The sequence below is a fragment of the Taudactylus pleione genome, unplaced genomic scaffold (genome assembly GCF_031769625.1).
Source record: "Taudactylus pleione unplaced genomic scaffold, aTauple2 ptg000423l, whole genome shotgun sequence".
Taxonomy (NCBI): domain Eukaryota; kingdom Metazoa; phylum Chordata; class Amphibia; order Anura; family Myobatrachidae; genus Taudactylus; species Taudactylus pleione.
In genome coordinates this window covers 650,522-673,563 of record NW_028284825.1, presented here as the reverse complement: position 1 = coordinate 673,563, position 23,042 = coordinate 650,522, and the positions used below count along the sequence as shown (strand labels likewise).

The window sequence follows — 23,042 nt, the reverse complement described above, 5'->3', positions numbered from 1 at the left end:
ACCCGCTTGCGAGTGGGTCTGAATAGGCCGTGTTCTCATAGGATAACAAATAACTAACAATTATTCTCTCTCATTAGCAATCAGTGAAATATAACTACGGTACTATACAGATGTGTCCTCATACATCTAGTCTCAATATGCCATGCAGAGTGACTTGCCTTGTGTGAGTGAGCCACCAGGTCCCATGCTACTCTGCTAGCATCAGGCAATGTGACTAGGACACACCAGGAGACTGTGCTGATTAATTGGATATGCAACACTTGTATATCTGAGTGCACCTGAGTCTGTATATGAAGCACAACAGAACTTGACATAAAAAAGCTGCAGCCACTACATTATAGCACTTCATATACATATTCAGGGACTCAGGTGCATACAGATATACAGGTGTCACATATCAAATTAATCAGCACAGTCTGCTGGTATATTGAATGCAAAATAGACACCCAGCACTAGCAGATTCTATTGGGACCTGGCGCACAGTGAGGAGCTTTTTATCATGACTGCAGCAAACATGTGTAAGGACACATCTGTAGATGCAACTCTGTAACAATCCTTAGGGAATATTACAGTGAAACCCATATATTTGCCTCAGCTCGTTAGGACATAAGAAAGAGAGCAAAAGATATTGGACAATTAACTGTTTTGATGAAAATATTTATTATTGATTTATATTTGGTCCTTCCATAAGACATACAATAAGAGTGTCCAGAAAAGGTTTTTAATTTGTTTCTTACCTAGTACAAAAGAACACCCTTAGTAATCCTTGTAGAATGTGTAAGTCCAGTTTGAAATGCAGCTGGCATGGTGCATGTAAACTTGATCCTTGCAGAATGTGTACAGTTCATGTATGAAATCCAGCTGGCATGGAGCATGTAAACATAATCCAGTTCCCATTCTTTAATTTGGTAAAGCAGGAAAAAAAATCTGTACTTAAATTAGAGCATCATGGACTGTCTTTATTGACAAGTAGACACGCTTTGTGTATCACCTAAAAAAAAGAAAGAAAATGTATTATACTTCAGAGTCTAGGGAGTAACTTTACTAAAGATAAATTTTGGTTGATTTTGCATGTTGTGCAATTTGCCATCTAGTTTGCAATCGGAGATTTACTAAAGTAAAATTCCACACCAAATCGACCAAAAATTTGACTTTAGAAAAGTTTAGAACTTTGGCCCAATGATTAATACTTTCACATAGATGTCAAAAGAAACCAGAGCTTTACTAGTGGTCGGTTTTGAAATCGACTGAAAAATTTACCAAATATCAACACAGAAATTGACCACACAATTTAATATATCTGCCTAAGGCAGCCAATTTTGGAAGAAGTATATGGGTACTGCACAGATCATTAAGATTTGTGCAAGCTTCCTATACTTAAAAACAATTAAATAGTTAAAAAATAAAACACATGGAGTCACCCGCTAAATCTATGACATGTCCTAGTCTGATACAGGAAAATTGGGGGGTAAAACTGGCATGGGGTTCCCTGTATATTTTTAAAACCAGCACCAGGCTAAACCAACTGAGGTAGTAATGCCATAGCAAGAGGAAACACAGCATTGGTTTCCATTATCCAGTCCCAAACTGGACAGCCCAGGGCAGGCAATCCTTAGAAACTGGGGACCCCAAAAATAAAATGGAGTCCCTCTTCCCGAGGTCAACCTTCTAAAGTCCAGGGCTATTCCCTGCACCCCTGGTGGTAGTGGCTGTAGTGTTAATGTGTCAAATATACAAAATCATATTGTTCTTTACAGTGGGACTACAGAGGTCCAAGGAAGACTGTATATAGTATAGCGAACCAAATGGCAGGACTCATGTGGATTCATGCACTATAGCACTGATTGGCTAAGAGTCAAACCACTCTAAGCCAATCAGAGGGCAGTTTCTATGACAGCGACTGCTAATTGACTAAGAGCCCCAGGGTCCCCTGTCCATTGGCACCACAGGAAGAATGGAGATGGAAAATAAACTCATGATGCCTAGGTGTTTTCCATTTGCCCCGTATAAGGCTCAATCTCTGTATATCTGTAAATCCTATTTTGTGACAACCCCTCATCTGTCTGTCCAATATTATGTCCCCTCATGTATATTGTTCCCCATCTGTATATCCTGTATAGTGCTCCCCCTGATGTGTTTGATCTCTATTATGCCTTTTAAAGACTGTACACAATACTGGAATCTAGCATGGGACACTCTTTGGTGGGACCCTCAAGCCATCTTCATCGCTGCTGGAACCAAAAGTCTATTTTTGTTTTTTAACAGAAATACTTCAGTCTCTCTCATGAATGAAAGTTAAAAATGATATGTTTTGTTTAAAGCTTACAACTGTCATGCAGCGCTAATGCATGACCTAAAGTTTTAGTATAAACTGTGTTCACATAAACAATAGGTTATGGTTTTAGAAAATAAAGTAAATAATATGTTTATGTACATATATAGCTATATATCTATATAGTAATAGTTATCTATCTATATCAGTGCCATAACAGGGCTCAAATGCGCACTGTGCCAGCCTGCCCCCTGAGCACCCAACATTATGATATCACACAGAGGGGGAAGGGCCAGCAGCACCGTTAAGTGCAATGCTGACAGTAGCATCCTGAGGACACTCTGATTGGCTGTGTGTGCTCTAGGGTGCCTGTTTGGAGCATCTTAAGGATGGAACGTCAGCGTTGCAGCAGCTCCCTGCTAGCCAAAGACAAGAGTCATGGAGCAGCGGTGGTTCCCCATAGAACCTGTGTTCTGTGTGGCATCACCATACACATACCCCTAATTATGGCACAGAGGTATGTACACACCCTATATGAACATACTATATATTTATAACTATTTTTTTATACACTGATAGCATAGGTTTTTGTGCTTCTATTATAAAGATAAATGTCACATCACCAATGTTTATGCTGTTATATTTATAGTTTTAGTAAGCAATGTACAATTAAAATGTTTAAATATATTTAGAATTGTCTGAGATGTTATTATTCTGTATATATTCTTTCTAACAATACATGTAAAGATATTATCTGTATACTAGCATAATAACTACTGAATCTTTGTTGTTTACCAGAGAAGGTGCTATTGTGTTGGCTCCAATGAGTATGTTGGCCTGTCTTTAATGACAATGGGAGAGAGCTTAGAATACAATGGAGTGTTTTCCTTTGGATAGACTGAAGATACATAGTTATATTTGTTACATGATTTGTTGATGTCAAAGCTGCAAAATGTGTTTAGAAGTATATGCTTTAAAACTATGCTCAGGTGAATTTACTGATAACAAAAAATGACTTTGAAATACTTTTATATACTATTCTAGAAAATTATTATTTAAAAGTCTTATATCATAAGTGACCAATGAAAATAGACTAAAGGTGGGTACACACCTGAAATATATATCTGCAGATTGAGTGATCTGCAGATATATCTGCAGATTATGGTCATTCATAAACACTGAACGACCATCATCTGTGCTGCAGCGGGTCCCAGTGGCCAGGGGTGTGGCCTAATCGCGGAATGTGTGACCACGTCCCCTTCGGAAAATAAATAAATACATTTGCAGTGCTGGGGAGGGGGGTGCTGTGTGCCCCTCAGCCCGGTGCACAGCCAATGGGGGGCACGATCAGCATGATCGCTCCCCCCTTTGGCATAGGAGACTGTTTGGGCTGCTGCTTTAGCTACCTCGGAAAGTCTCTCAGTGCAGCCCAGCACACGGCAGCGTGTGCTGGGCTGCTGGGGATAGGGAGCTCTGCCGGAGTCGGGTAAGTAGTGCCCGCTCACAGCTCCCCCCACTCTCTCTGCACCCCTGTGTACAGGCGATTGGCTGATCACCCCTACACACTTGCCAATGGACAGATAAGTCTGCAGACTGTGAATGACGTTGTTCACAGACATATTGGCCCTCATTCAGAGCCGTTCGTTAGCATCAGTACGCTCATTGCGTTCCAATGTTCTTAAACCACGCATGCGCCGGTGTTACACTGCGCATGTGCGTACGGCATATTGCGAGCTTTTTTTCTCTCGTTCGTCAAATAGCGAACAGGAAGTGACATGTGAAATGTGATTGACAGAAAAGGCCGTTTTTGGGCGTTGACGGGGGTGGAGATGGAAAAACGCAGGCGTGGCGAGGCGTTTTTGGGGCGTACATAAAGTTTCAGATGCGTACAGCAAATGTGTTCGTACCAAGTCATACGTCACTGGCTGATCCTCTTTCCGTTCAACTTGCTCGCACAGCTTGGGGTGTGGATTACTTGACCACAATGGCGATGGCCTTGTCCTCTGGTCTGGGCCACCTCGATGTTTCATCGATTTATCACTGATTGTCAGAAAACAATCAACTTTGAATTGCAAACCAGCTTGTAATGTGTTTTGAAACGAGTTTTTTGGGTTAGTACAAAACCGTACGCAGGTGAAAATCTCAGCTGCTAATTTCAGGATTACATAATCAATTAGCGTACATTTGTTTGAATGTTTTTATTTTTGGAATTTGGTTTTGTGCTATTGTAACAATAATGTCATCATGTTTGTGTGTATTTTACCATTTTGCTTAGGAAAGGAGATTTTGCATCCTTTTTTTAATTTTACAGTGTTCCTTAAAGAACCCTTTTTTTAAAAACACATTTTTTTTTTATTTGGAGGACGTTTTTGGCTTGTGGGCCAGGATTAACTCTCAAACAATTTTTAAATAATGTCACAATACAATGGAGATCATTTGTCAATTTTTTATTTTCAGAGACAATATTTTCAAGTTTTGGGGTGCATTTTGCAAATACACTTTTTGGGCATTTTGCTCCAGGGCCTCAGCCACCCGTAGCAGACTGGCGTCCATAATCTGCAGAATCTCCGTATGGTAATCCGATTTAAAATTGAGTTCTGTGAGGAGGGACACTACCTGTGAGGGGGATTGCCCTGGACTGGCTTCTGCAGGGTCCTCAGCTGGATGTACTGGTTCCACCCCTGCAGAGCCAGCAGAAATTCTGCAGCCAAGGCTCCCCTCTGGAGCAGACTCATCCGCCTGTGTCTCTGTGATAAAAAAGAGAAAAGAGTCACATTAGAATCTACATATTGTCACAATAACATTTCAGAGTTGGTTACATCACAACATTTACCTGGGACAACATGAGGAGCCGCAAAGTCTGGCATGTCCGTATCCATGTTGGACACGCCAAACACCTCCACATCCTGCACACACCCCTGTGCCAGCTCTTCCAAATCAATCAGCTCCAATGACACAGGGGTGGGACCCCCACCTGTCCCCCTTGCATGCCTTGCCCTGTCAGCCAGTTTTTGCTTCAGGCGATATTTGAAGTCTTGCCATCTGTGGGTGAAAAAGTAGGCATTATTCCTGCATTATTTTTCCCTGTTTTTATTTTCTAATTTAAGTTATTACTTACTCGCGTTTGACATCCCGGGCTAGACGGACATAATCACCCACCCTATTGACAGCACTGGCTATCTCCTCCCACATTCTCCACTTCTGGCTTACACCCATATTCCTGTCTGCCTGTGGCAGGATGTCCACACACTTCTGAACCAAAACCTCCATCTCCTTTCTTGTGAATTGTGGCTGCCTTTTCTTTTTGCCAGCTTTGGCCGGAATACTGGGCCCAGCCTCATCCTCAACACCTATTTACATTAAATTAATTTGACTTTAGATGTCAATCTTTCACTATATTCTGTTTCAAAATCAGCCTTGATTAGAAATGTGAGAAATACTTACCGGCCGCCTCTTGGCCATTGTTTGGCTGGTCTGTAGCCATTTTTCAAGCAAAAACAAGAACTACACCAGACCGTTCGTTTTTTTCCGTGACGTATTTATACATGCGTCCTTATTATTCGGCCGCATCATTGATTGTGCGTTCCTATGATCCGTCCTTAATTTGAGCGGGAAAAGAAACACTATTTATGGCTTTTGGCGACTTGAGTCAAGGTGGCGGTTGTTGTTTGTTGGAGGTTACGTTGTTCGGAGTGATTTGTTGGGGAGAGTTGTGTTTGGCGGATTTTTGGATTGTGTTAGAGGCGTTTTTTTTTAATAACTTTCCGTTCACATTTTTTGGTGTGTTTTTTTTAGTTGTGGTGTTTTTTCAGTGTAAGTTTTTTCCCCTCATCCTTTTGTAAAATATGGTTCTCCTTTTTTTTTGGTTTGGCCCAAAAATTAATTTTTATTTTTTTTTATTTTTGTAGGTTTATTTTGGCTGTGCCCCAACGATGTTTTTTTTCTGTGACTTCTTTATCGTGTATTGGTAAGTTTTGATTTTAACTTGTTTGTTAAATGTTCATGTCTTGTTCTTCGCATATTTTGGGGTCTTTACATTTTTTTTCTGGGTTTTTGGGGATGTGAAAAATGCGAACCATTTACCGCACTTTTGTAGGCTTGATTCCCCTTGTAAAAATGCGAACCATTTTGCGCACTTTTGTAGGCTTGATTCCCCCTGTAAAAATGCGAACCATTTTGCACACTTTTGTAGGCTTGATTTCCCTTGTAAAAATGCGAACCATTTAGCGTTCAAATTCTGCTTTTTTTTGTTTCTGTCAAATTGTGGAAGTCCTCTCAATGTCGGTTTCCTATTTTTCGAAATGTGTGATTACCCCCTTTATTTTTGTGCATTTTCAAAAAACCAGATTACAAAATGGCCACCACAAAATCTTAACTTATTATGGTCTTTTGAAATGTAGGTTTTTGAAATCATGACAATACCCCGGCATGTAAGCATCTTTGGATTGTATCGTAAAGAAAAGTATATTTTTGTTTTTTTGGGGGGGCAACATACCTTAACTACAATTCTTACCATTTCAGGTTGATGTTGGTTGTATTATTGTTGCCATGCTGCCGGAAGCCGACCAACCTCAATCTCGTCCCAGGTGTAGGCATCGTAGGCGTGCTCGGCCCCAGATATATAGAACATGTGTCACCCTTTTTGGAATGCCCGATGATGAGGTGTTAAGTCGCTACCGTCTTCCGCCCCAAATCATCATAGACACTCTCTCATTAATAGAGAGTGATCTTGAGCAGCAAATTGACAGCCCTTCAGCAATACCACCACTTACGCAATTTATGGTGGTGTTACATTTCTGTGCCTCAGGATCCTTTCAAACCATGGTGGGAATAGTTGCGGGAATCTCCCAATCCTCTTTTTCAAGGATCCTGAGGGCAGTGATGGAGGCCCTTTTCAAGCACCTCCATCATTTTATTCAAATGCCTTTGGATATGGGTTCCCTTAGTGTGGCGAAGGCCAATTTTTACCAAATTGCAGGCTTCCCACACATCATAGGGGTTGTGGATGGTACTCACATACCACTTCAGCCTCCAGCACGGCTGGAGGCCATTTTTCGGAACAGAAAACACTATCACTCCCTGAATGTAATGGTGGTATGTGATGCCTCCCTCCAGATCCTGTCCCTGAATGAAAAATTACCCGGGAGTGCACATGACTCATTCGTCATCCGTCAATCAGGGATTTGGCATAAATTAAACAACCTACAAGCTGGTGATGCATGGCTTCTGGGTAAGTGTAGACCTTTTTAAGAAAGCAATGCAAAGCTTGATACACAGTGATCCTGATTTTGTAATTTCTTGTTCACAGGAGACAGTGGCTACCCTTGCATGCCCTGGCTGCTCACTCCTTATTTGGCTCCCACACCAGTGCCACAAAGTGAGTATAATTCCACACTTACAGCCACCAGGCAGGTGGTGGAGCACTGTATCAGCCTTTTAAAAGGCCAATTCAGATGCCTCCACCGCTCTGGTGGCGAGCTCATGTATTTGCCGGATATGGTTCTGAAAATTGTGGTCCTGTGTGGGATATTTCACAACATCGCCATAAGGAGTGGTGTCCCAATGCAGCCAGAGGATGCCTTGTCTGAGGATGGCCCCCCCGAGGTTGGTCGGAGGTCTGTATGTGGGGGGGCCATACGTGATGATGTTGTGGCCCGTTTTTTCAGGTAATTATTGACCAAAATGAAGTGAGATGACACAATGTAGACATGTAATAATGTAATTAACAATTTTAATTTTTGTTTTGTTTGTGTGTTTTATTCCATAATATTTATCGTAAAAACCATGACTACTACCTGTTCTTAAAAAATGACTTCATCTGGACACATTGGATTTACCTTCTGGACCAAAATTGTTGTCAGCTCATTTGTGGAATCATGTTGGCATGCTACTTCGTCAAACAGTTCTTGATTGTTTTGTTTTTGTATATTTTTGGTGTAGGCTGTTTTTTGACGAGTGTTTTCACTGTGTGTATTGTTTGTCCTTAATCACTTTGTGTTTCTAATTTTTTACTTAATACATTTTTGTGACATTATAACAAACATTTCCATTCTAAATTACATGCAAGTGTAACGTGGTTCCCAAATTGGAAACTTGATTAAGGGCTAATCCATTTATGATTTAAATTGTGCAGTATTTTACCATGCTTAGTGGCTCAAATCAAACACACCAAGGTATTATGGTGAATTAATATGTTTTAGATTCTCGGCCTAAACAGGTTTAATTTAATATTTACCTTACCCCCCAAAAAATAAAAATAGTTATAACAAACAAAAAATAAACCTATTGGTATTGTTAGGTGTTGAATGTGCCAGCTGACCGAATTCAGCTTTCTCGAATCTAAGTTACATTACTTTTAAAAACTTGCTGCAATAGTCGACTTAGGTAAGGTTAAACAATATAATATTTACAGAGAAGGAATGAGACTTCAAACGAACCTATTTTTTTATTATTTGAAAAAGTGACAAAATTGTGTTAAATGAAAAAAATTAATGCTGCAGGATCCCTGCCATGTGATCGAGGACCACCAGCATGCCTATCACATGGCCCCTCAGCCTCTCCACACATGCTGCTGCCTCCGTCAGCCGCCTCTGGTCCTCTGTGGGTTTAAAAATTGAGGTTCTTAATCAAAAAATCCATAATTTTGTTTGAGAAACAACTGCCAAAGGAAATGCAATTTTCAAACCCAAAATAAATTGGACAAACATTACAATTCAAAGCCAACATTCTTTGCCCAAGTAAATTCGAAATAAACACGACAAAAATAAGAAATTGAAAAAAAGAGAAAAACTCAGAAAAACTACTTTGGTGGGTACCGTAAACAAGAGATACAAGTATGAGTGTTTGGACATGTGTGATATGTGTAAGGGCCAAACATCATAGACATTTCTAAAACCAGATATATCTAACAAACATGTCAAAAAATTTAACAAATAAAAATGCACAGGCAAAGGAGAACAACCCCCAAAAAAATTTGTAAAATCAAGGTAAAAGGGAAACATACCATTGACAATGCCACCTGGTCCTGAAGCATCACCATCGTCCTCCTCGGAGGTGGGCCAATGCAGGTCTGTAGGAGGAGGGTTGATTTCTGAAGGGGGGGAGGGGGTGGAAAAGAGAGGGGTGGTTGGAGGGGAGGGTGATGAAAAGAGAGAGGGGGGTTGAGGGGAGGGTGAATTTTGAGGGATGGGAAGTATACTAGAGGGAGGGGCATCCGGGTCTGGCCATGCTGGGTTGGAGGGTGAATTAGGGGTAGGGTGGGGAGAGGAGGATTGGCTGGGAGTTGGGGATAGGGGACGTGGCCGACGGCGTCGCTGCCGATGTTGGCGTATTCTGCACTCTGCCCCTAAATGATGGATAACAATTTAAGGTTGGATTAATTTTTAAACTTTAAAACATCCTGAAAAAATATTTAGAGACCGAAAAATTTTAAAAAAACAAACCATGCACACACAGATATGTATTAAATAAACAAACAGGGCAAGAAGGAAAACATGCACATGCAGATATGTATTAAATAAACAAACAGGGCAAGAAGGAAAACATGCACATGCATATATGTATTAAATAAACAAACAGGGCAAGAAGGAAACCATGCACATGCAGATATGTATTATATAAACAAACAGGGCAAGAAGGAAAACATGCACACGCAAATAGGGCCACAAAATAAAAAAATAAAGCGAAAAAAAAAACTTTCTTTCAGCTATCCGCTGTCTGAAACATGCCAGCAAGCGTGGCGTGCATCGTTGCAGATCCGACCACCTGCGCTCCAGCTGGCCAATCTGTCAGCGTGAGCCGAAGGAGCGCAGGCGGCGGCGAACCTCCGCATAGGCGGATCGCTTCTCTCTGTTGGTGATGGGGGGAGGCTGGCTGGTTATCCGCCGGTCCATTACCTCCGTCAGGACTAGCAGCTCACGCCTGGTGAACGCAGAGGCTCTCATGATGGCAATGGTGGATTTCGGAAAAAACAGTTTTAATAAAGCCAAGAAAATAATTTTGATTGGCTAATGTATTTGGAAAATTAACAGGAACCATTCTATTGGTTAGTGTATGAGTCATGTGTTCGACAGGCTTAAAAATCTAATGTGAGTTATATTTGGCTTAATGCAGTGACATGCGTTAGCTAATTTAAATCAAAAAATTAAACAAGTAAAATATGCGTCAGACAAAACATGGAAAACAATATGAAAAATGACACAAACATGTATTTTGGATAAAGGAAACCATTGTTTAATCCGTACGTATTCTACGTGAAAAAACAAACACGGACAAGAGTAAAGTTTATTGCAAATGAAAAAAAAATAATGTGAAGAGCAATTAAGCTAATTGATCTGTTGATTGGCATGATACGATTAAAGGATGTAAGCAGAATGAACGAGCAGGTAATCAAAAACTGACAGGCCCACTTCCGGTTTGGACTGGTGCGAGCGTTCCCTGCATGCAAAATTGGAGATGTAAGGTCACAATTTGGCTCGCTCGTTAGCTAGAGGAGGGGTTGGTAGACTATGGGGAGGAAGATTAGCTGCATATGAAATTACGAGCGAGTGCTTGAATTTGCATTTTTCGGCTCGTACGCCGTACGTGCGTCCGTCCACTTGTGTCCGGGTCTGAATCAGGGAAATTGTCTGTACACACTGGCCGACTGGGGGAATGATATATTGGCCGATCAATTGATTGCCCAATATATCGGCCAGTGAGTACCCAGATTAACATTGATACAATTTCGTTATAAATAAAAAAAATATTTATTTAACTATAATTATGCATTTCCAAAATCAGAGAATAAGTGAATATTTTCTTTTTAATAAACAATTTTGTAATTGTAGATTAAATTAAGGTTATATATTGAAAGCCTTGGATATAAATTACATTCTGTTCTTTATTGTGCTTGAATATAAACAATATATATTTATAATTTAAGATTTTATGTAGTGTTAATGCCACATTGTGTTCATATTTTATAATTAGAGTCAGCTGCAATCAACTGCCTAAATGCATTAAATCATAATTATCTCTTTTTATGATTGGAAAGTATCTAAAAAGTGTAGGGTTGATACTTCATTATGTGAAGTAATGTGTGAAGTTTATATTAGAAGTGAATTGGTCTCTAATTTGAGGATACATGGTAACTGGGAAGTGTGCACAGATACAGACTCTATTGTTTGGATGCTATCCTTATTCATCAAAGCTAAGTAAAACAATGCATTTTTTGATAAATGCTTTGTATTCTATTTGTACGCTTCTGATAGCCAGTTAGAGGGGAAAGGTGAATGATTTATCCATTTGCCCAGTACCTAACAATAATCTAAATAATGCCAAACTAAAAGTTGATATTGGCAATTGTAAATACATCTTTCATAGCAATGAGGACTATACTATCAGTCTCTGAATTGTAGGACAATGGGTGGTAGTCTATGGCTCTCCAGCTGATGTCGATCTGCAAGTACCAATGTACCCTGCAGGCAGCTTTTTGGGATGGTGTCATGGTCATTCATGTTGATTTGAGAATGTTAACATTATTTATTTTGGGGACCTGTATATTATCCCAGTTGAGTGTCATATGAGGCTCTATAGCCCCTTATGCCTTAAAGTTTTAAATATTGCCATGTGCATTATTTTCCATACTATGTAAATAAATAATATATTTTACAGTATATTATTCTTACCATAAAGCACATGCTAAATATACACTTTTTAAACTTCAATAAGTATAACTGTTTGCAGATAATCATGCAGTAAAGTATATTTTCAATATATATTCAGATACTTTCAGATACTTTCTAGAGAACCAATGCAGTGGTAATGTACATAAAAACTAAATTTGAGTCATAACATAAAGTATTCGTGTAGTAACAAGTGGTCACAAAAATTACTAATTAATACCACAATACAATACAGCAATGCTTTCATTTCTCAAAATTACATCAGTGCTATATACTGTGAGCAGAATGTTGCAAAGTCCATAGTATGTCTCTCACTATTACTTGGTAGAGGAATACCTGCTGTGAGAAATATAAATGACCCCAACCAAGTTCCATAGTCACTGGTTGTTATTCCATTCCTTGTGGATCCACTATAACTAGTCTGGACCTGAGTCTTCCTCACTGTCACTTGTCCCCCATCATTGGTTAGTAGTCCAGCATGTATAGCTGCTCGGCAAATGGAAGAATCCTAAAGATAACAATAGACACAATATCAAACACAAATTAATCTGCATTTACCTTTTGGTTGCAGCTGCTAAAAACTGTTGTTCTATAAAAAGTTAAGTTCTGATTTCTCTTACATCTGTATGTGTATACAATTTACACTGGATTAAAAATTTAGTAAAAAATTATTTATTGTTAAATACATAAATATATTTCAAATGCATTGAGATGTTAGCATTCTGTATATATTTAAACAAAACATGAAAAGTTTTTTGTAAAATGGCATAACTATCTACTGAATCTTTGTTAATTGCTAGTTAAAGTGCAATTGTGTTGGCTCCAATGAGTCAGTTGGTTTGTATTAATGACAATTGGAGAGAGCATAGAATACAATGGAGTGGCTTCTTTGGATTGACTGAAAATACCTAATTATATTTGTTACATGATTGTTAATGTCACAGCTGCAAAATGTGTTTAGGAGTATATGGTTTGGAGACATGTTCTGCTGAATAGAAACATTATCATGCGAATTTACTGATAATTAAAAATTACATTGAAATACTTTTATATGCTATTGTAAAAAAAATATATATTGAATAAGTATTTAAATCATGAGTGACCAATGAAATAGCTTAAACTTGATACCATTATATGTTATAAATAAAAACAGAAGATATTTAACATTAAATATTTTTTAAATCAAAAATTTTAATTATTATTTTTTATGTAAGTTACTAACTATATACATTTCACATAGACACAAGCAACATGCATAACACATTAACTTTAAATTATACTATAGATAGATTTTTCACTAAATGAATATATGTGCAAAAAAAATCTATTATTTTGATATCCCATGTGTTAGAATTTTTTTAATAATAAAAACATAATGGTGGAGGCTTCCACTGAAAAGCTATGTTTATATGAAAATTGATTAGTTTACTTGTAATGGCAGATCAATGGAGTGCCCTCTTTTTTTAAATTATACATAGATATCCAAAGAGGAAGGGTGGGGTGTCCCTTGCTCCAAATTATTAACAAACATCTGACCCAGATTCCTCCCACGAGAGTAGCAGGGACGTAAAACCCTGAAAATTCAGGCTGAGTCTAGCAATAAATTCACGTGGGTTACTCAGTTTAATACCCTGTCCCCTCAGATCAATCATTTCAGTAAAAAATTATGGCAGCTGGTCCTGACTGATAATGATTTACAACTTCATGATCAGGTTTTATGTCCCTGCTACTCTCGTGGGAGTTATCTGAGGGACTTGCTTGTGAAAACTGACATCACTGGTAGAGGCGTCAGTACCCCTAGACATTTTTTACCACCTAAAACATGTGGAAGCTTCAGTTGTACATGTGTAACTTGTAGACATATGTTGACGGGAGATCTTTTTTATTACCCCCATTCTGGGAAAAAACTCCAGATTAGACATCATCTTACTTGTGAGTCTTCTTTTGTTATTTATCAAATTGTGTGCCTATGTGGTCTTACCTATATTGGTAAGACCTCTAGAAAGTTTAAAGAAAGAATGGGGGTGCATAGATCTGCGATTAGAACTGCATTAAATAAGGGTTGTAGCGGCCAACCAGTGGCTCGCCACTTTCTTGCAGCTGGGCATAATCTGGCGAGCTTGAAATACAGGATGATAGACCACATACCGCCTCTTAAAAGAGGTGGTGATAGGAACAGAATTCTTTTGAGAAAAGAGGCCTTTGGGAATCATTTTTTAGATGTCATATCCCCTAAAGGACTTAATGAAGTTTTATCACTTTCTTGTTTAAGTAGGGATTAAGATGCTTCATTATATACACTTGGTAGTGCTGCCTTTTTTCATGCTTTAATAGGGACTAAGATGATTTAAGATGTATTGTATTACTATATGCTTTCTATTTATATATTCTATATATTTTATTCTGCATAGTGTGTCTTACACTTGGATCAATTAATGTCCTGTCAGTTAATATTGTCTTTTTATATTTGTTTTCAGTGTCTGTATTGTATAATGGGTTGCCTGGGTTACCGGGATTTGTCACTGACGTGCACAGCATTGATACGCTGTTGACATCATCTCTGTGCGTCCCTGCCATCTGAGCTGGCTCAGATTGCACACATGTGCACTTGCTGGGTGAGGGGTATAAGGTAAGGTGTCTTTTTTGTATTATTCATTTCCTGATGAAAATCTGAATAAGATTGAAATGTTGAAAAGATATTGACTATTGGCTTGTTTTTGTTATACCCTGAGCGCTGCACTTCTGGAGTCTGCGTATATATATATATATATCAATCATATTGCCGGTGCTTTTTGAATACACTATAGGCCTGATTCAGACCCACTCACAAGCGCATAGCACTCGCAATCAGGATGATGGTGGCGCATGCACGACGTGTGCACTGCGCATGCGCGAGCCCCGGAGCGAGAGCAAGAAGCACTCACTCCATAGCTCACTACAAAAGGGGTGGCTGTCAGAGTTGATCAACAGCTTGCCCCATTTTGTAGGTGTGGCAGGGGGTGGCTTCACAAACGGAAGTGTTCCCAAGCGAACACCTGCCATTTGTGGGCAGCCCCACTGACATCACCAATGATGTCAGTGAGAGAGCTTCTGGCTCTATTAGAGCCAGAAGCTCTCTGGGGCTTGTGGCCACAAGACCCTACCACAAGGGTCTTGTCACAAGCCCGATGGTCGCAATGGTCTTGACCATCACAAACATCATCCTGGCCGCTTGCAATAGCTGTGGGTGGTCAGCCACAGCTATGCGAGTGGCCAGGAGGTTGCTCAAAAAAAAAATGCCCTGATTCAGAGCGAGCACTCTTTCAGAGCGTCCGTCTCTGAATCAGGCATTATGTTCCTAGCCATATATTAGGTGACCAAAATATACCATTATTTACTTGTGATTTGATCTACGATGAATATAATCATTATTGCATTCTATACTGTGCAATTTTTCTATATGTCCTTTGTTATTAGACTATTTTAATATTTTACTGTATCTTAACTATCCTTTCACTCTTCACAATTACTTATATACCACATGTACTCATATAAAGGGGGTTTTGAGGCAAAACCGCACAAAGGAAAGGACAAAGGGTAATTCAAAAAAATGTACCTTAATGTAAGATTACGTTCTCCCAATACTTACAAAAATAATCACTAAAAATTAAAATTTTAACAGAACTACCTTATATAAATATTTTGGTAGCAATATTGTTTAGTCAGTGGTGCCCCCCCAGAGTCATGTATAATAATTGTAGTAACAAAAGGGAGAGAAATAATAAAACTCTGTGTGGGGGCACACTTATAGGGAGAAAATATAGTTAAAACTTAACTTTTAATAAATAATACCAATAAAATAAGAGGAGTTAATTATTGAAAAATATAAATATAAAATACAAATTCAACTATAATTAATCACTGGTGCAAAAGGCGAAATATTAACTATATCAAATCATCAAAACAGTATCATACTGTAATATCTCTGCCGGTAAACAATTACACTCTCTTTAATATTCATAAATAATTATGGAAGAAATTCCTGTATTGCATAAATCTCCCACTCAATCTGCTATAGTACACTTTATGAAGCTCTTATATTGTATTAAATGCTCCTTCAAAAAAATCTCTGTGCATACATATCCACATTATGGTACTGGAAACCTTCTGATTGAAATATATATGGATAATTCACATACAAGAAAAGTATATAAAGAAAAGTATATATATTGTCTAAACAGATGTCTAAGACATTTCCTAAACCCACATTTCAAAAGCAAGAATCAAATCAATGTATAAAATATGCAAAAGACAATAAATCAAATATCAACATATGAATATACCATGGGTGCACCCTTTTAGTAACTGGGAACAATTATCATATAATAGACAACACCCTAATATAATGATTTGGAAACCTGTTGATGGCTATATTTGTAGATAATTGCTATTTTTATCCTTTTAATGGTAGTTGTTTTCCTGCAATATTGCAGTGTTCATAAGGATGGATATTCCTGCATATTTACCCTATGGTTGATTTTATTCCAAAGAAAACCGAGTTCAGTCAATATATTAATGATTACAAAAATTAAATTCATAGATGTATTTTATCGAATGGTATAATGTTTTGTTGACAGACAGTCGTATACATTCCTTATTATACAGGTATATACATCCTAAGGTATCCCAGCAACATGTATGAACAATCCCAAACTTTTGCAGATCTGTTTTCTGTGAGAATTTTAGTCCAAAATGGTATTAATAATTCCAAGTGGGTATTTTAAATTAATCCAAAATGAAATCCTTAAGGCATATCCAAAAAAATACTCTCCACTGGTTTGATGTTTTATCCTTAATTAGCAGATATATCCATATTAAGCGTATCTGTGTTCCATTTAGTATTTGTGTATAGTATTCACAAATGTCTCTTAGATGTATCCAAAACACTAATACTTAAATTGGTTGTATTGTGCTTAATTGGCAAAGATCTAAATTATTATGTAGGTAACCCTAATATCCATCAGGATAGAAAATCAATAAAGAAGGATTTTAGGGATATAGGAACAATAGTGCCGATGTCTAAATAACTAGTCCCCTTCTGCTGTTTGCCATCATAGGATAATCCCTAGAGCAGGGGTCTTCAAACTTGGCCCTTCAGATGCTGTGGAACTACACATCCCAGCATGCACCGCACATAGTTTTAGCATGCTGTTATATCAAAAGGTGGCAGTGCATGCTGGGATGTGTAGTTCCACAGCAGCTGGAGGGCCAAGTTTGAAGACCCCTGCCCTAGAGGATAGGAAAGAAACTAATTGTTTATTTAATAAATACAAAGCAACTGGTAAATAATACAAATTAACAATATAATATCCAATTTTGGATTATGATAATAATTATATAAGCAGCAGAAGTGGTTTAGACAATATCTGTTTAGACAATATATATACTTTTCTTTATATTCTTTTCTTGTATGTGAATTATCCATATATATTTCAATCAGAAGGTTTCCAGTACCATAATGTGGATATGTATGCACAGAGATTTTTTTGAAGGAGCATTTATTTAATACAATATAAGAACTTTTTAAAGTGTATTTCTTCCATATTCATTTATGAATATTAAAGAGAGTGTAATTGTTTACCGGCAGAGATATTACAGTATGATACTGTTTTGATGATTTGATCTAGTTAATATTTCGCATTTTGCAGCAGTGATTAATTATAGTTGAATTTGTATTAAATATTTTAATTTTTCAATAATCAACTCCTCTTATTTAATTGGTATTATTTATTTAAAGTTAAGCTTTAACTATATTTTCTCCCTATAAGTGTGCCCCCACACAGAATCTTATTCTTTCTCTCCCTTTTGTTAATACCACACGTACTCCCAAGGCAGATTTGTGCACCTTATTAGCAATGAAACTTGCTTCATTTATTTGACAAATTCAAATAACAATATTTTTAATATTTAATGTTATTTAAAAATGCAGATTACAAATCTATCATCAGGTCATCATAGCAATCATATTATATTAATAGGTATAGAATAGTGTCATAGGGTATCATTCAGACCCGGTCGCAAGCGCTGATGCACTCGCAACCAGGTCGATGGTCCCCACAGAGCATGCGCACGACGGAGCCGGCTCCGTTGTGCACATATGTGAGCCTGGCTAGCGACGGGCGCTCCATCATTAGGGGTCTTGTAGCAGATGGGGCGAGCTGTCGATGTTGAGTGACAGCTCGCCCCGTTTGCTGGGTGGGCCGGGGGCATGCCCGGCCAAATGGAGGCATTCCAGTCAGAATGCTTGCCGTTTGGGGGCAGCCCCACTGACCTCATTGATGAGGTCAGTGGGGAACTTCCTGCTCAAACAGAGCAGGAAGTTCCCTGGGACTTACGAGAGCCCAGACCCAACTTTAGGGTCTGGTCGTAAGCCCCGATGGTCGCGATGGTGATGATCATTGTGACCATCACCCTGATCGCAAGCTAAGCTGTGGGTGGTAACCTGAAAGAAGCACTTCAAAACAATGAGGGCCATAGTCTCTATCCTTATTCATTGTGATCAATAATACTTTGAAGTATTAACTATGTATTGCTACCTAACCTCACATTTGTGGAATGGTCAAGATGTTAATATAATGAATTAATAATAATTTTAATATTGCTCACTTCAGAAATCAATACATGAACTATTTATTTGTCAATCTAAGGTATTTGAGGGCAGGTAATCTAAAAAACTTTTCTTAAATTTTGTTATCCTGTGCACTTACTAAACTATAGGAGATTATCAAGGAACAACACAGTTTATTGAATGTAGTTACGGAGATTGTCTGGTAAATGTGGCTAAATATATGTGAAGTAAATATATTACTTAATTAAAGGTTGTAAAATATGAATGATGCCAATCTAACTATTGGGTATGAAGTTGAACATGTTAATTATCTCACTATTGTTTTTGAAATGCCTTTCCAAACAGTTAGAAGACATGGGCTGATTACAATGACCCTGGATAATAATCTGTGCAAATCAAGCAGAGTAAATAGGTAAAAATTGTTTCCCTGGTTCATGTATGTATTTAGATTAACTTAATTATGTACTGAACCACTTTATTTTGAAGTATATTTTATGACTGCAAAAACCACAGGAAATGCAATTAGGAGTATGGACCTTTTTTTACAAAAAATGATGGTCTTATTTTTGTCAAATACAGATGATGAGTTTAGGAAAACTGATATAGATTAATATACTATACAAAAATATGTAGACATTTTACTGTACATACAATTGTGTTTTAATTTAAATTGTATAATATTTAAAGATACTAAAAAAATCAATAAAAGTTATAAGTTTGGTTTTAAAAAGAAATCAAATGAAATATATAATGACTACATATATATAAAAGAAAAATAGGTGGGTATGGCGCCAAAATATAATATCTTTATAAGTGACGTATCTTATGATACTAAATACAATTGTGTCAACCCAACCCAGTGTTAATAGGCATCAGCTCAAAGTCAAATAAATAATACTGGTAAAAGTATTAGAAAATTTATAGAAAAATAAAATGACTACAGAGCGACTGGTTTACCAAAGTGCATTAATCCTTAATAAAAGTAAATAAAGCTCACAATGTGATAAAAAATGAAAGTGCCAGTGTTTATAAATAAATAATTCAACAATTTAATAAGTACACAAAATACATAGAAATAGATAAAAACGTATACATATAAAACACGATAGACCCTTTTAAGACTGGTGGATAAAATCAGAGGAAAAGGTCTAAAAAAACTCAGCATATAATATTCACTTTAAAAAAGAAACTTGTCTTTTTAAGAGAATAAATAAGTTAATAGCTTATATGAGGAAAGTGGAAAGTATTTTGCTCATTCATTGGTTCAAGAGGCAAGGCTGATTCACTCCCAACGCGTTTCGTCCTGGGGACTTCATCAAGGGGATACTGTTATGGTGGGGCCCTCTCCCTTTTATACCCCCACCTTAATTCATCAGAGATTAGACAAGCGCATCACTTCCTGTTTGGCACATGCACTAATATTGATCAAAATACTAAATTGACATAGGATGGATAAGTGCCACTGAAACTCAATTCCATTGCATTATATCTATTTATATTTTATATTTTAAAAACAATAAATCTTCACATAACAAAAGGGCAAAGTCCGTCTTCTCTCTATCACTTCCGCCCTTAATTAGAACATCACATCCGGTATCTTGCTGCTCTCTTTCAGGACCCGGATAGGTTGAAACATCAATCCTCCGTCCTGGAGGCAGCGTCATTGACTTCCATCACATCCGCTCTTCTCGCGGTGTCAGCTCCCTTCCACCCACAATCAGGTCTTCTGTTCCTCTGTCCTGGGGGCAGCATCCACATCCATCACATCCGCCCTTCTCCTGCCCGTTCTCACGATGGCTGCTGTCTTGCTTCCGCCCTCCGCATCACCATAACTACACAAGCAGGCCTTCTGTTTCTATGGGGACATAAGTAGCGTCATCCAGATTCTAATGTACTCCTGGCATAAACGTTAGATGAATCACTTCCGCCCATACTCTCAACGTTATCTAAGATTATTAAAAAACACATGTTAGACTTTAAGTTATATTAAAAAACAATTCTCAGCCCACATATTGCTATTTGATAAAAAATTATTTGGAATTTAAAATCACATAATAACTTATCATAATTCATCATTGCGGCAAAATGATCAAACCCCTTAGACATATGAAAAATTGTATATGATTTTTTAGTAGTTTTTTTCATAATAGAGGGAATTGATAAAAAGTTCAAATAGATAGTTCTTCGTATAAGGACTCCCACATTTTTAACATATTTGTAATCCTTATTACAGTTTTGCATGTACACTTATGTGTGTCACATATTATTTGCTGGCTCAGTGTTCAAGGATTCTTTCAGTTCCATATGTTCTTTGAACTTCAATCTTCATTGCTCATGTTCCCATCAGGAAATTGTCACCTACTGGAATCTCGGCAGCACCTGGTATTCCCAGGAGGTCTCCCATCCCAGTACTAACCAGGCCCACGGGTGCTTAGCTTCCAAGATCAGATGGTATTGGGCATACATCCAGTGGTATGGCTGCAATGAAGACAGGTGACAATCTCTCGTCAATCTACCATACCTGATCTTCTCAAGTAGGTCACCCTCCAAGGTACAGATCAAGCCCTCAACCATTACCAATATTGGATCAACTGTGTGGTTTATTGGTAGATGGAAAATTACCACTACAAGAATGGAGCAATCTCATAGTATTCATTGAATCCCTTTGGTGTCAAAGTGTCCAGTTCAAATAACCAGTACATTTCGTGCCTTGAAAGAAGGTTTCCAAGGTCTCCTCCTCTTTCCCCTAATTTGACATGTTCAATGGCCTTGAATGTTATATATTCCGAATTGGAATTATGTACTAGGGAAAAATGCTTGGAGACCGCATGTCCTTCTATTTTATTACGTATGTTGCGGATATGTTCCAGGATCCTTATTTCCAATAGTCTTTTAGTTTTGCCCACGTATTTGAGTCCACAGGTGCATTCCAGTAAGTAAATAACCGAAGTGGAGTTACAGTTCATAAAGTCTTTTATTTTGAACTCCTTCGACCCCTCTGAGTTTGTAAAAGTTTTTCTTTTAGGGTGAACAAACCTACAAATATTGCAATGGCCGCACTTATAGCTACCATTGCATTTAAGCGTGTTAGATGTCACTGTAGTTTTCTTTTCTGGCAGCATGCTTGGTGCTAATAGATCTTTTACATTTTTGGACTTCCTATAAACAATTTGTGGTTTTGGTGGTAGGATGTTTCGTAATACTGGGTCCATTAAAAGAATGTTCCAATTCTTATTGAATGCTTTTCTAATTTGACCCTCATGACCATTAAATGAAGTAACGAAAGGTTTTTTCTCTGGTTTACCTGATACTTCCACCTTGTATTTAAGGAGTTCTGGTCTATTCAACGATTTAGTTTTTTGAAGTGCAGTAGTAAGAATCGTCTCTGGGTATTCCTTTTCTCTGAATCTTCCTGTATATATTTCAAGTTGTTCCTCACACATCTTATTGTCACTACAATTACGTCTTATTCTGTGGAATTGAGAGTAAGGAATATTCCTCTTCCATTTATCCAAATGGCAACTCTTAAAATGCAGGTATCTAATAGCATCCACGGTTTTAATAAAGTTCTTAGTACAGATGCTACCTTCCACCGATGATAGTACCAAATCCAAAAATTCTATTTTAGTAGTGTTAAAATTATACGTGAATTTAAGATTCATGTTGTTGTTTGAAATATGAATTAAAAATTGGTTAAAACTTGCCTCTATGCCTTCCCAAATAATCAATATATCGTCAATATATCTTTTATACAAAAATAGGTTCGTCCTAAATGGGTTGTTGGTATAAACATAACAATTCTCCCAACATCCCATAAACAAATTTGCGAAGCTTGGTGCAAAAGTGGTGCCCATAGCCGTGCCGCATATTTGACGATAAAATTGATTTAAAAACTTAAAATAATTGTGGTTAAGTATAAAACACATAAGATTCTAATTTGATTACATATTTTTGAAGAAAAATGTCCACAAATTTAGATAAATTAGAAGTCAGTGAATCAATTCCCGCTATAATAGGACTGCCCAGGGGTTCTGTTAGTGATTTATGTATCTTTGGCAAAAAATAAAATATAGGGATTCGAGGGTTAGTATTCATCAGAAATTGGAATTCCTCTTTGTTGATGATGTTGTTATGCAGACCATGTACCAAAATGGTCCTTAATTCATCTATGTAATTGTTAACTGGATCATTATCCAGCTTCTCGTATGAATTCACATCATCCAATAGTCTATGGGCTTCTTTGAGATAATAATCATAGTCCATAATGACTAACCCTCCCCCTTTGTCAGCCGGTTTTATCACTAAATCTCTGTTCTCTTTGAGATTCTTCAAGGCTTCTTTTTCCCTATTATTTAAATTCTGTTTCTTAATCTTGCTTATTTCATTTTCACATAAATCCTTTTATAACCATGTCATAAAACACGCTTAAATAATTTCCTTTGGATTCTAAAGGGTAGTAAGTAGATTTCCCTTTTAGTCTGGATTTTGAAAGGGATTC

General features: G+C 37.6%; 1 protein-coding gene and 1 pseudogene across 1 annotated transcript in view; both read right to left on the bottom strand.

The window, feature by feature from the left end:
* LOC148506141 (uncharacterized) overlaps positions 1–23,042 on the bottom strand; it is a 121,937-nt gene that overhangs the window by 98,055 nt on the left and 840 nt on the right. The window contains exons 3-4 of the mRNA XM_088447193.1: positions 22,691–22,942; positions 12,274–12,445 (exon numbers count right to left, since the gene is read on the bottom strand). Of these exons, the coding sequence (XP_088303319.1) occupies positions 12,274–12,445; positions 22,691–22,942 (424 nt within the window). The remainder of the gene's footprint in view (positions 1–12,273; positions 12,446–22,690; positions 22,943–23,042) is intronic.
* LOC148506142 (5S ribosomal RNA) lies at positions 20,912–21,030 on the bottom strand (annotated as a pseudogene).